Here is a 13,875-nt window from a genome sequence, read left to right on the forward strand (position 1 = left end):
AATTTTACCTGCCCCACATCAGATATGAGGGCAGTTATAGGGCAGGTGGGTGTGGCCAAAATGGCCTGGGGGGTCCCCTGTTGGTGATGTAACGCTCAGGAGCAGAAGAGCAGGAAGAAAGAGCTACTTAACCCTTTCCCTTTTTCCTGCTCAAAACTGACTTTCCCAAAGGGGGAAGATACCAGCTCACTAAATATGTTCCCCTTCAAGGAGAAAAAAAAAAACAGTTGGTAGGAGAAGGGGTCAAGCAACCTCTCCAATCAATTTTTGTTTTTCCTCTAGACCAGGGTTAGAGATTAGAGGTTGCCTGGAGTAGTGATCTCATGCCCTTGGAGTGAAAGTTCCTTTGGCCCTTTGTGGGTGGGAGTATTTTAATTAACCTGTGTTTTTGCTTTCATCGTAACTCATTTGAACTTTCAGGAGGGGTGGTGGTCATCAACTCAACCAGGTAACAATAATAATAATAATAATAATAATAATAATAATAATAATAATAATAATTTGCATGCCACCCTTCATTCACAGATCTCAGGGCGGTTTACAACATAAATGTACAAAATAATTTTTTAACAAAGAAAACACTGAACGATGCAATACTCGCCGGTTTTTGTGTTTCCGCCAGCATAGCGGAGTCTCTTGAGAGCTTTCAAAACTCCATTCCTGTCCCTGTAACGGTTAAAGTGGAATTCCGTCCTGGGCTCCTCGCTGTACTGAGCTACAGCAATCTAGCATGAGAAGGCGAAAGAGGCATCCAAGTTTAGCCAGAAAAGGAGCAGAAGGAAAACCATTCTGATTGCAAGCATTCCCATTTCGCCAGCAGAGCCAGCCAAGGTTAACTAAGCAGCCGTTCCTAAAATTGCCCGTACAATTGCTCATCCCAGCAACTAACAGAGCAACTGACCACCCTCCCCCCAAAAAAACCCAAGCAGACAGTGGCAGGGCAGGAGGGCAGGGCAGGATCCACATGGCTCATGCCAACTGGAGTGGAAGGTAAGGTAAAGGGACCCCTGACCATTAGGGTCCAGTCGTGTCCGACTCTGGGGTTGCGGCGCTCATCTCGCGTTACTGGCCAAGGGAGCTGGCGTGCAGCTTCCAGGTCATGTGGCCAGCATGACTAAGCCGCTTCTGGCAAACCAGAGCAGCGCATGGAAACACCGTTTACCTTCCTGCCGGAGAGGTACCTATTTATCTACTTGCACTTGACGTGCTTTCGAACTGCTAGGCTGGCAGGAGCTGGGACTGAGCAACGGGAGCTCACCCCGTCATGGGGATTCGAACCGCCGACCTTCTGATCAGCAAGCCCTAGGCTCTGTGGTTTAACCACCGCTGCAAAAGCCTGCTCGGGTCTATGGTAGCCTGCAGCTGGTGGAGCTACTGAGCCCAGGTGAAGGGGGCTAAATCAAGCCATCTCCTGCTTCCACCCAGAACACCCACCTTCCAGAGCTTTGCATGAGCTGCCACTACCAGGAAGCCCACTTATAGTCCTTCTGCACCCTGTATTTTTGGCGGGACCTCCGTGCGGGACAGAGTGATGCACAGAGGTGGAGGCCAGTGGAGATCTCTTGGGCTCAACGGAGGGAGGTGTCAGCCCCTTCCAACCCAACCAACCTGTAGAACCTACAGATCCTTCCATCCCTAGTCTCAGAAAAAGGAGACATGGCAGGGGCGTTCCAAGGGGTGGGGGGTGGGGCGGCTCACTCCGGGTGCCATTCCAAAGGGGGCATGACAAAAATGCCGACCCCCGATCGGCGGCACCCACCAGGGCGTGCGCCGCTCGCAGCACACACCCCGGAACGTGTGCCACGCCCCCACAGGTGGCATGTCACGCCCCCGGGATGTGCGCCACGCCCCCAGGTTGGGTGGCACACCCCCCTATGACCCCATGGGACGCAGGCCATGCCCCCTTGGACATGGGCCGCTCCGGGTACCGGAACAGGTTGCTTGGCCTCTGATGATGGGGAGCCCCCGCTGTGTAAATGGCCAGAGGCATTATGTCTCTGGATATCATATAATCTGAACTTCAGGAGGGCAGAGTGCTGCTGTGCTCATGCTGAGATTGCAGTTTTCCACACGGGCATCTGGTTGGCCACAGGATGGTGGATTGATGGGCCACTGGCCTGATCCAGCCGGCTTGTTGTATGTTCTTAGTGACCTGTGCAAACATCTGCATCACAGAATCTTTTACCTGTGTACCTTCAGGCCCAATTCTGGGGAAATAAGAGACGATGCGGAAGAGGAAGTCCTTTATTTTGGCAAAGTTACTTTGGCCGATGCTCGAACGATTCATCCACCAGAAAGGCAATGTCTGCTTTGGATTTGCTGCAGACTGGAGTGAGAAAGGAAGGCAGTGGCCTCCATCAGTCACAGACCATGTCCATATGCCTCCCCCCTCCCTGCCCCATTTTTTAAAATGTAGTAACCATGCTCTGGAGACGATTGGGGAAGTGGGTTAGTAACCTCATGGTTCCTAGCCAATCTGAGCTATGCACGTAAGTTTCTGCTGTGAACAGAAACAATTAGTTTTCTCAGTGGCCAGAGCTTATACACCTGATCAAAGCATGGCCAGGCCCCTTTCACATTGGGATCACTATGGATGACTGGACACACGCTTTAGGAAAATAGCAGGACATTTTTTGTGGTGGCCCCATCATTATTAATGGCCTTCCTGGAGCTCAAATCCACAATCCTTCGCTACTATGAGTTTTGACCGATTCTCAAGTTTGTTTATGATCTCCATAAGCCTCCTGGGGTGGACTTGAAGATGAGCCGTTCATTCATTATTAACATAAATTACGAAGCAGTTCAGAGTCTCTAGCTCACCTGGGCCAGGTGTGGTAGCTGGCGGTGCTGTTTGCCTTAGGGATCTTTGCTGTGTGGTGCGGAGGTGATTCTTGGCTTGAGAGAGGTGGCTGCTGGAGGAGTGGATTGTCTTGAACTCAATGGCAGGAATCTTGTTGTAATAGGTTTGCAGATGGAACCACTGGAAGGGGAACAGAGAGGTTCCCACGAGATCCTGCTGCAAACAAACAACGCAGAAAGGAAATGTAAGCAGTAGCATTCTGGAATGAACCACTTCTGGGTGCAAGGAAAGGATCATATTTTGGAATGCTCCACTGAGTAAAAAGTGAGAGGGGGCTCTTTCTGCTTGCTTTCTCCTCTGGTCCTGATCACATGAAGAGGAACTGAAACTCCACAAGTCCCAGAGAGATGGGTGCTCCACTGCCTTGAGGTTCAGAGAATGATATCCTTGGAAAGAAGCTGTCAAACATACAAACGAGCCTCCCTTCATGCCATCTTCAAATATCTCAAAGGAAACAAGTTTGTTTTTCTCCTGCTCTGGAGGGTAGGACTCGAACCAGTGGCTTCAAGTTTTACAAGAAAGGACATTCCGACTAGAAGTACGGAAAAACATTTACCGACAGCAAGAGCTGTTCAAACGGTGGAACGGTCTCCTTCTGGAGGTTGTGGGCTCTCCTTCCTTGGAGGTTTTAAGCAGAGGTTGGGTGGCCATCTGCCAGGGATGTTTTAGCTGATTTTCCTGCATTGCAGGGGGTGGACTAGATGACCTTGGGGTCCCTTCCAACTCTACAATTTCTATGATTCTATGCCCTTTAGTTTAGGTCCACCCATAGCTCAGTCGTGGGGCACCTGCTTTGCAACCAGAAAGCCCCACGTTCAGTTCTTGCTTGTGGGTTTTCCACTGGCATCTGTTTGGCCACTGTGAGAACAGGATGCTGCACTAGATGGGCCATTGGCCTCATCCAGCAGGCCTTTTCATATGCTTTTATGTTGAGTCTCTGTCATCTCCAGCCGAAGGGTTGAAAGGCGGGGGGACAGTGACTTGTCCATCATCCCTAGCTAGCAGGACCAGTGGTCAGGGATGATGGGAATTGTAGTCCAATAATAATAATAATTTATTTGTACCCCACCCATCTGGCTGGGTTTCCCCAGCCACTCTGGGCAGCTTCCAACAAAGATTAAAAATACATGAAAACGTCACACATTAAAAACTTCCCTGAACAGCCCTGAACATACTTCAGATGTCTTCTAAATGTCAGGTAGTTATTTATCTCTTTGACATCTGACGGGAGGGCGTTCCACAGGGCGGGCACCACCACCGAGAAGGCCCTCTGCCTGGTTCCCTGTAGCTTTGCTTCTCGCAGTGAGGGAACCGCCAGAAGGCCCTCGGCACTGGACCTCAGTGTCCGGGCAGAACGATGGGGATGGAGACGCTCCTTCAGGTATACTTGGCCGAAGCCATTTAGGGCTTTAAAGGTCAACACCAACACTTTGAATTGTGCAGCTAGAGACGCATGTTTGGGAAACCCTGCTATAGAGAGACACAAGGCGATTTATAGTAAGCTCGGCTCTTGCACAATCTGCTGTGTGGCAGCTATCCAAGAATGCAAGACTAGCCATGACTTAATGTTTACTACCTTAGCCACGGCAAAATAATTCGCTGCCACAGCTCAGCAATGTTTCCCTTTCGAACCCTGCAGTTACCTGTGCCTTGAGTAAGGGTGACTAATCTTCCATCGGAAGCTCCAAACACAGCACAAATCCCAATGGTGTACTGGGTATCAGGCAGCAAGTTTTCCAGGCGGTAAGCAAGCACTCCGCTGTCTAGGAGACGGCTCTGAGCAGCGCCTTTCTCTGAAACAGAAATACCAATGCCAGGTTTGCTTTCCTCCTTGCAAGAGAGCCGGTTGCTGCTGTTGTCATTCGTCAGTATCCACGGCCCTTTCCCAGAGCTTACAATCTGAGGCTGTAACTACATGTGATTCTGAATTCTGTGATTGGGTTGCGGCGGGTTTTTTTAAATCCCTAAAAAGCCCTGGCAAACTGTGAATCACAGTAGAGGAAAAGCGCATGGGGAGATTTTCCTTAACCTTTCCGTCTCCAGCCTCTTCTCAGCTTAAAATCATCTCCCCTTAAGCTTAACAGGTGAAAGATGCCAATGTTTTATGGTGTGCCAATTGCCATAAAACACGACAAACTGATTGATCAGGCCGGGCACACTTCCGATTAGGAAAGATGTGGGGGTCTCTGAAGCTTCTCCTGTGTGTCCCACCATGGTGATTAAGCAGATTGGGGAGGGCACATATGAGCTGGAAAATGACATAACAAATTATTTCGCTCAAGATGTGGCCTGTTTAGGAATGCGTGGGGTTTTGAAAACAAACAGCATGCAGTTTGGGCTTCAGCTCGTGTGGAAAGTGTGATTTTATTATTATTAAAATAATTTCATTAGTAGAAAATAAAGTGAGGAAGGGAGAAGAAAAGTGCAACAAATAAAATAAGAAAGATATAATATGATATAGTTACTATTATCTGTTACATTTCCATACATAGGAATAATAATATTGTCCTAATGCATATATGATTATTCATAACAACAGATCTTCTGTAGAAACTAATTCCAAAAGCCAGTATATTTTATCCAAACGAAGTCTATGTCTAGAAGTTCATACGTTGTGAGGGTTAACATGTCATCAATCAATTGATTAAAGGGGATCATATCTTTCTACTTCCAATTCATCAATACAGTCGTACCTCGGAAGTCGAATGGAATCCGTTCCGGAAGTCTGTTCGACTTCCAAAACGTTCGGAAACCAAGGCATGGCTTCTGATTGGAGGCAGGAAGCTCCCGCAGCCAATCGGAAGCCGCGTCAGACATTTGGGTTCCAAAGAATGTTTGCAAACCGGAACACTCACTTCTGGGTTTGCGGTGGTTTGGGAGCCAAAACGTTTGACTCGCAAGGCGTTTGGGATCCCAGGTACAATTGTATTAGTCTTTGGGAATGTTTGCTTAAACTCTGATAACATCTCTTGCTTGTCTGCGTGGAGGACCTAGAGGGGTGGGTGGGGAGCGCAGAAACTAGCCTACTGAACAAAGATAAATTTTACATTCGCTGCCCCTCACACTTTAGCCTTTGGCCCCCACCCCCGGCTGTCATGTGGCCCCTGGAAGTTCACCCAGAAAGGAATGTGGCCCTCAGACTGAAAAAGGTTTCCCGCTCCTGAACTAAGTTATTCCATATGGTCATACTTCACACGAACACCATTAAGCTTTTTGTTAAAGGTAAAGGTAAAGGGACCCCAGACCGTTAGGTCCAGTCGTGGACGACTCTGGGGTTGTGGCGCTCATCTCGCTTTACTGGCCAAGGGAGCTGGTGTACAGCTTCCGGGTCATGTGGCCATCATGACTGAGCCACTTCTGGCGAACCCGAGCAGCGCACGGAAACGCCGTTTACCTTTCCACTGGAGTGGTACCTATTTATCTACTTGCACTTTGATGTGCTTTCGAACTGCTAGGTTGGCAGGAGCAGGGACTGAGCAACGGAAGCTCACCCTGTTGCGGGGATTTGAACCGCCGACCTTCTGTTTGGCAAGCCCTCAACATACCTAGCTCGTTCCAGATGGTTTCCAGACAATCTTATATTGGTTGGCTGCAGGGACAGCACTCCAGGACAGAGAGATGGAGGTGCTCGTGGAAGAGGTTGCCTTGAAATGAGTCACGTAGCCCAGAGGAGCTGCCAAGAAAAGGAGTATGTTAACAGGGTCTGTCATTTCAGGGGGTGAAACTCTAATTTTGCAAACTTCTTCAGCAAGCAGTCTTAAAAACATGCTTTGGGGTGTGAGGAATTGAAATCTGCTATTATTTTGTGACTGGACAATGTTTGTTGTTGTTTAGGTCGATTAGTTGTGTCCGACTCTTCATGACCCCATGGACCAGAGCACTCCAGGACAACGTTTACCTTCTGAAAATGTCAGGCATTGCTTAACAACAACAACAACAACAACAACAACAACAACAACAACAACAACAACAACAACGATGATGATAATATAACTGCAAATATCTGGCAATCATTTTAAATGATTGTAATTTTACACACATTTTATATTCCAAGCAAAACTAAATTATATTAATTGAACCAAAATATCTTTGGAATTCCCAAGCCATGTTACAATTTTTTTTAGATATATATCTTTATTGTTTGGAAAAAAAACATAACATAACAAAACGAAATATCATCCAACAATATCAAACATAATTACATACATACATCGCATATATACTTTTAAACATATTACATACACTCTCTTATTCACACATACCTTATCGATCTTCTTACATCACATTAAAATCATTCATTCTCTAAACTTCCAATTATCCTCCTTGTATTACTTGTTCTATCATCATTAACATAACGTACAGTTATAATTCTCATTTATTACTCATATTTTCTTCTCATAATCTCATTCATGTTACAATTTTTAGCATCCCACATTTTTGGGAATTTGAAAGATGCAAAACGCAACACTCCCTTGTGTATTAAACATTGGCCAGTGGATGACGGTTCTTAAGAGGAACACACGACCTGAATGGAAGTGTGTTGGGGGAAGGGCAAGGGCTCAAGCTCTCAAGAAGTCGGTTTGGAACGATATTGCACGCATGGTGGTGGGGAGGTCCAGTTCTTCTTTTTGTCTGCCATGCAAATGTACTTGGTGGAACGCTCTGTCACAAGAAACCAGGGCCCTGCGGGATTTTGATATCTTTCTCCAGGGCCTTCAAGACGGAGCTGTTCTGCCTGGCCTTCGGCTTAGACTCAGTCTGACCTTTACGTTTCCCTCCCCTTATGGTTTTGATTGCTGTGGTTAATCCACAGAGCCTAGGGCTTGCTGATCAGAAGGTCGGCGGTTCGAATCCCCGCGACAGGGGTGAGCTCCCGTTGCTCGGTCCCTGCTCTGCCAACCTAGCAGTTTCAAAGCATGTCAAAAGTGCAAGTAGATAAATAGGTACGGCTCCGGCAGGAAGGTAAACGTCGTTTCAGTGCGCTGCTCTGATTCGCCAGAAGCGGCTTAGTCATGCTGGCCACATGATCCAGAAGCTGTACACCGGCTCCCTCGGCCAATAAAGCGAGATGAGCGCCGCAACCCAGAGTCGGACATGACTGGACCTAATGGTCAGGGGTCCCTTTACCTATTAAAATGAGGCTGTTTTTAAATTAACTGTTTTTTCTTCTTTACGTTTATTGTAATTTTATTGGTCTTAGCCGCCCTGAGCCCGTTCGTGCCGGGAGGGCGGGGTATAAATAAATTATTATTATTATTATTATTATTATTATTATTATTATATATTATTATACTTCAGGTCCTCGCAGTAATGGTGATCCCCGGACCCTCTACCGAACCAAAAAGGACATACACCGAAATCATATTCCGTGTTATGAGCCAAATTTTGCAGCGGCTAATCTGTACTGGAGCTGTTCAGAGCAAGCTGCTGGGGCCGGTCTCTTCCGAAGAACTCTGGGGACGCACAGAATAGGTAAAGACGGAGCGCGAAATCCTCAGTGTGTGTGTGTGGTTTACGTGGTTTTTATTATTTTAAAAGTTATTTCCAGGCCACGAGCCCTCAGGGCGATGTGCAGCGTTGAAACGTGAAACACCATTAAAAAAAATTAAAAATACAGATAATCATGTAGGTGGCTGACTCATAAAAAATGGAAATTAAAACAGCTGCATAGACTTGTCAGCATTTTTAAAAGTCGTCACGAGACGCCTGCAAGTCAAAAGCGAGGGTGCCACAGCATGGGAAGGATTAAACCAGGGGTCAGCAAACTTTTTCAGCAGGGGTATAGTCCACTGTCCCTCAGAACTTGTGGGGGCCAGACTATATTTTTTGGGGGGGGGATGAACAAATTCCTATGCCCCCCCAAATAACCCAGAGATGCATTTTAAATAAAAGGACACATACTACTCATGTAAAAACACGCTGATTCCCAGACCATTCATGGGCCTGATTGAGAAGGCGAATGGGCCGGATCCGGCCCACGGGCCTTATGTTGCCTACCCATGGATTGAACTAAATGATTTTAGTTCAGGCCAGTCATAATAGCTGAATAGCTCAGCCGGTACAGTTTGAGGCTCTTAATCTCACGGCTGTGGGTTTGAGCTCCACGTTGGGCAAAAGATTCCTTCATTTCAGGGGGTTGGACTAGATGACCCTTGGGGTCCCTTCCAACTCTACAGTTCTGTCATTCTACGAAATAGCAGTCCTCTTCCAGATGATATCAGTGATCAGGCTGGGATATAACGGCATAGCTGTCAACTTTTCCCTTTACTTGCGAGGAATCCTATTTGGAATAAGGGAATTTCCCTTTAAAAAGGGGGGGGGGAAATGACAGCTATGTATAACGGCTGAGGAGGTATTTAAGCTATCCTGGACTTAAATACAGGGCAGGGCTTCCTATGTCAAAACAAGAGCCTTCAGCATGTCCCCTGCCAATGTTTTAGCAGAGGAGCCACATGGTGCCAGCTATTGGCCCCTATCAGCAGCCTAACCAGGGCCGGATTTACGTATAAGCTAAACAAGCTATATCTTAGGGCCCCACTCTCTTGGCCCCCCCAAAAAAAAATAGAGGGGGGGGAAGCTGGATGTACATTTCCAAAATATAAGATTAAAAACCAATAAAGCAAAACCTACATACAGCAACAGTGTTTTGTGTTTTGTAGGCTCCTATGATGTCAGTCATGGGCCCCGCCTGCTAGCCTGCTCCCTCAAATATCACTGCTTTGCTCCTTTCTATATATAGGGTGCCTACATTCTGCTGTTTATAGTTATTACTGGTAATAGTTTGCATCATATATTTACACCTATTATTGTTTCATGTTATAGCAACTTTCTAGAGACTAGATTATGAGTCTTTGTAAATTGCGTTTCTGAAGGAACTGTTGTTAATGCCAAATGCCAATGTGTTTGCATTATTAAGTTCGTTATGAATAAAAAACCATTTTAAGTTAGAGCTTAATAATTATTTCACTATTAATATACTTCTTATTTTGTATTTCAGTTCAACAATTATTTTTATAAAATATGTCTGGGCAAAAGGAGCATGTACAGTGGTACCTCGGGTGTTAAGTCGTGGGTGGACACAGCAGACGACACAGTGATTTCCAAGCAGCTCTTGTTTATTCTCAGGCTGGAACAGAAGTGAGCTGAAGGGCTCAGCAACCTGCTTATATAGAACTCAGCTACCAAGCAACAGTAACAACTTTCTGTAGTTACCCAATCCCTGAACGTCACTTTTCAATCCTTCATTTGCATATGCGGACCTGAGTGAAAACTGCAGCAGCATGAACTATATACACACCCCTAGTGGCCTAGGGTGAGAACTTCAATACATAACATCGGGTTAAGTACTTAATTCGTTCCAGAGGTCCGTTCTTAACCTGAAACTGTTCTTAACCTGAAGCACGACTTTAGCTAATGGGACCTCCTGCTGTCAATGCGCCGCCAGAGCATGATTTCTGTTCTTATCCTGAAGCAAAGTTCTTAACCTGAAGCGTTATTTCTGGGTTAGCGGAGTATGTAACCTGAAGCACCACTGTATTATGTTATGTGCTAATGGCTTTAGATACCTGTTGGGTCCATAAATTACCATATAGCATATATTCCACACACAAAAACAGCGGCAGTTTGTTGTTGACAAAGGACAGCTAGACATATAAAGGGCCCAATTACCTTCAGAAGCTTAGGGCCTCATCAAACCTAAGTCCGGCCCTGAGCCTACTCAGTGGTAGGCAAACTAAGGCCCGGGGGCTGGATGCGGCCCAATCGCCTTCTCAATCCGGCCTGCGGACGGTCCGGGAATCATCGTGTTTTTACATGAGTAAAATGTGTCCTTTTATTTAAAATGCATCTCTGGGTTATTTGTGGGGCATAGGAATTCGTTCATTTCCCCCCAAAAAATATAGTCCGGCCTACCACATGGCCTGAGGGATGGTCCCACGGCTGAAAAAGGTTTGCTGACCCCTGGAACCGCTGCATTCTGCACCAGCCGTATCCTCCAGACCAGGTCCAAGGGCAGCCCCACATACAGTGACCCACAGATCAGGACGCTTTGCTGTGATGGTTCTCTTACCTGGAGTTGGGCCCCATGTCACCCGGTACCCAGTCGCCCCGGGCACTGAGTTCCAGGAAACCAGCACAGAACTGATGGTGACCTCGGTTGCTTTCAAAATCTGCATGGTGCTGGACGACACTGCGATGAACATTGAACAGGCAAGAGAAAGTGGAAATGTCAGGATGCAGTTCCAACATGTTGAGGAGATGCCTATCCTGGGGTACAGATGCAGGAACATCCCGCTGCTCCTCCCAAAGTGGGTCTATTATTTGGCAAATGAATGCTCACAAAGGAATGTGGGCACTAGGAAAGCACCCAGCTGGGCCACCTCCTTCTCCTCTCCCCTAGTAACAGCCAAAGCAACCAGCCTCATTTTTTCTTGCAGGCATTGCTTGCAAGAGAGGCTTATCCCTCATGCAGGCAATGCTTGCATAATGCAGGCTTCTCCCTCCTCTCTCCATCAGTTGTTGGGGAGGAAGTGCCAAGCTTAGGGCACCAGTTGTTGGCAAGCGCCAAGCATAGGCCTGGCAGTGGCCCCTGAACTTGGTTCCCAGTGCCGAACAACCTGGCGGCTGTCAGGCACCTGTAAATTGTATGGAAGGGATTCTTACAGCTGGGCAGAACAAGCCACCTTTCACTCATGTGCTGTCGAAATGACGTCATTTTTGTCGGCGGCACATTGCCGGAACAACTCTTGGGTTGGGGCAACTTGCTGAAACGTTTTAAAATCATAGAATCATAGAGTTAGAAGAGACCACAAGGGCCATCCAGTCCAACCCCTGCCAAGCAGGAAACACCATCAAAGCATTCCTGACAGATGGCTGTCAAGCCTCCGCTTTAAAGACCTCCAAAGAAGGAGACTCCACACCACTCCTTGGCAGCAAATTCCACTGTCCAACAGCTGTTACTGTCAGGAAGTTCTTCCTAATGTTTAGGTGGAATCTTCTTTCTTGTAGTTTGAATCCATTGCCCTGTGTCCGCTTCTCTGGAGCAGCAGAAAACAACCTTTCATCCTCCTCTGTATGACATCCTTTGATATATTTGAACATGGCTATCATATCACCCCTTAACCTTCTCTTCTCCAGGCTAAACATACCCAGCTCCCTAAGCCGTTCCTCATAAGGCATCGTTTCCAGGCCTTTGACCATTTTGGTTGCCCTCTTCTGGACACGTTCCAGCTTGTCAGTATCCTTCTTGAAACTGTGGTGCCCAGAACTGGACCAGTATTCCAGGTGAGGTCTGACCAGAGCAGAATACAGTGGTACTATTACTTCCCTTGATCTAGACGCTATACTCCTATTGATGCAGCCCAGAATTGCATTGGCTTTTTAGCTGCTGCATCACACTGTTGACTCATGTTTTAAACAGTTCTAATTTTGGTTCCTCTGCTTTGTTTTTGTGGGGTTGATTTGTTGGATAAATGTTTAGTTGGGGTTGGCAGTTGTTTTAATTTGGGTATAACTGCAAATTGTTTATTATTGTTATTATTATTATTGGTTTCTGTTTTGTTGTTTTTTAATGTTTGATGCTTTGTTGTGTGTTTGCGTATGTTGTAAGCCACCCAGAGTGGCTGGGGGAACAGAGCAAGATGGGAGGGTTATAAATTAAATTACCGGCATTATTATTATTAGTGAGTTGTCCCACCCACCCACCCACCAAAGTTGGCATGCGGGGTGAGACCCAGAGTCAAAGGAGTTCCTGGCTGCTCCCATCAGCAACTATGCTGCAGCATTCTGCACTAAGTGCAGCTCAAGGGAAGCCCCCATTGAGTGCATTGCAGTAATCTGATCTCGAAGTTGCTAGTGCCATTGCTATGGCGGCCAGCATTTCTTGCAGGATTACATTAATTCCCCTCCACGGCTGTGAGACTTACAGGTTGTTGCCTTCGCAGTGACTATCGGTCCCTCAATGGCGCCAAAGACCGGATTGACCGTGACGACGTACTCGTTGCCTGGCTGGAGCCCCTGGATCCTGTAGTAGCTGTAAGTGCCACCCAAGTTCACGTTCTGAATGCTGCCTTCTGCAAATATGTGAGAAATAGCATTGTGGGTGGGGAATAAAGATTCAGTGTTTCCCTTTGCAAGGCACCAGAGAGATTGGGCTGTGCAACATTGTGGGATGTAATCCACTGGGAGCAGTCAAATACAACATTCCTTGTTTTCCTAGAGTGGACATGCAAGGGGATGTTGGTCCAGCCAGTCGAAACTTCCTGTTCCTCCTGTGCTGGAGCATCCTTCCTTGCATGTGAGTAGAGATGGACGTGACCTTACCTGTCCAGGTAACAAAAGGACAGTCACGCAGCACACCTCTCTCTTTTTCACTTCCTTCTCTCGTTTGACCAGCTTTTAGCTAGGACTGCTCTGCTAGCTCTCAGCTAGCGGAAGCACTGGAATTGTTCCCCCATATGGGGTAGATCAACATGTACATATTTGCAACTAAGTCTGCCTTCAGGAATCCAACTGTGAACTGATGTGAGTAAACTTCGTTTATTGACTTTAAATAAGATTGCCATGTCTTTATTCTTTTAAGAGGGATTAAAGGGAACTTACCAGGAACGTACAGTTCAATCTGAGAGAGACTGAATTGTATAATAGTGAGAGGCTCACACGAGCCTGCAACCAGCTATCTGCTGTGCATGTAAGAAGGGAAATGTAACTCTGCTACATAAAGAAACTTGCTAGTGCAAGTTAGGAAGGATATTAATAAACAATATATCCTCCCTCTCCTGCCACCCTGAACATTCCTGCCAACCTCAAGAAAAGAAAAGAAAAGAAATGTTGTAGGACTATAAACTGTATCAGGAGGTTTTAATGTTTGATGCAGAGCTTTCCGAGCTTTTTCATGTTGGTGACGCACTTTTTAGGCATGCATCATTTCAGGACACAGTTTTACTTAATTTAATTTAATTTAATTTAATTTAATTTAATTAATTTAATTTAATTTAATTTAATTTAATTCAGTTTTA

The 13,875-nt window shown here is 46.4% G+C and overlaps 1 protein-coding gene across 1 annotated transcript in view; it reads right to left on the reverse strand.

Annotated features, from left to right (window-relative positions):
* The window catches only part of LOC117054087 (collagen alpha-1(VII) chain-like), a 65,118-nt gene that overhangs the window by 48,408 nt on the left and 2,835 nt on the right, over positions 1 to 13,875 (reverse strand). Inside the window, 12 exon segments of the mRNA XM_033162545.1 lie at positions 602 to 725; positions 2,186 to 2,278; positions 2,280 to 2,326; positions 2,821 to 2,871; positions 2,874 to 2,966; positions 2,969 to 3,013; positions 4,504 to 4,653; positions 6,411 to 6,533; positions 8,157 to 8,221; positions 8,223 to 8,313; positions 10,929 to 11,048; positions 12,784 to 12,930. Coding sequence (XP_033018436.1) covers positions 602 to 725; positions 2,186 to 2,278; positions 2,280 to 2,326; positions 2,821 to 2,871; positions 2,874 to 2,966; positions 2,969 to 3,013; positions 4,504 to 4,653; positions 6,411 to 6,533; positions 8,157 to 8,221; positions 8,223 to 8,313; positions 10,929 to 11,048; positions 12,784 to 12,930 — 1,149 coding nt within the window.

Source organism: Lacerta agilis, chromosome 10 (assembly GCF_009819535.1).
Source record: "Lacerta agilis isolate rLacAgi1 chromosome 10, rLacAgi1.pri, whole genome shotgun sequence".
Classification (NCBI taxonomy): Eukaryota; Metazoa; Chordata; class Lepidosauria; order Squamata; family Lacertidae; genus Lacerta; species Lacerta agilis.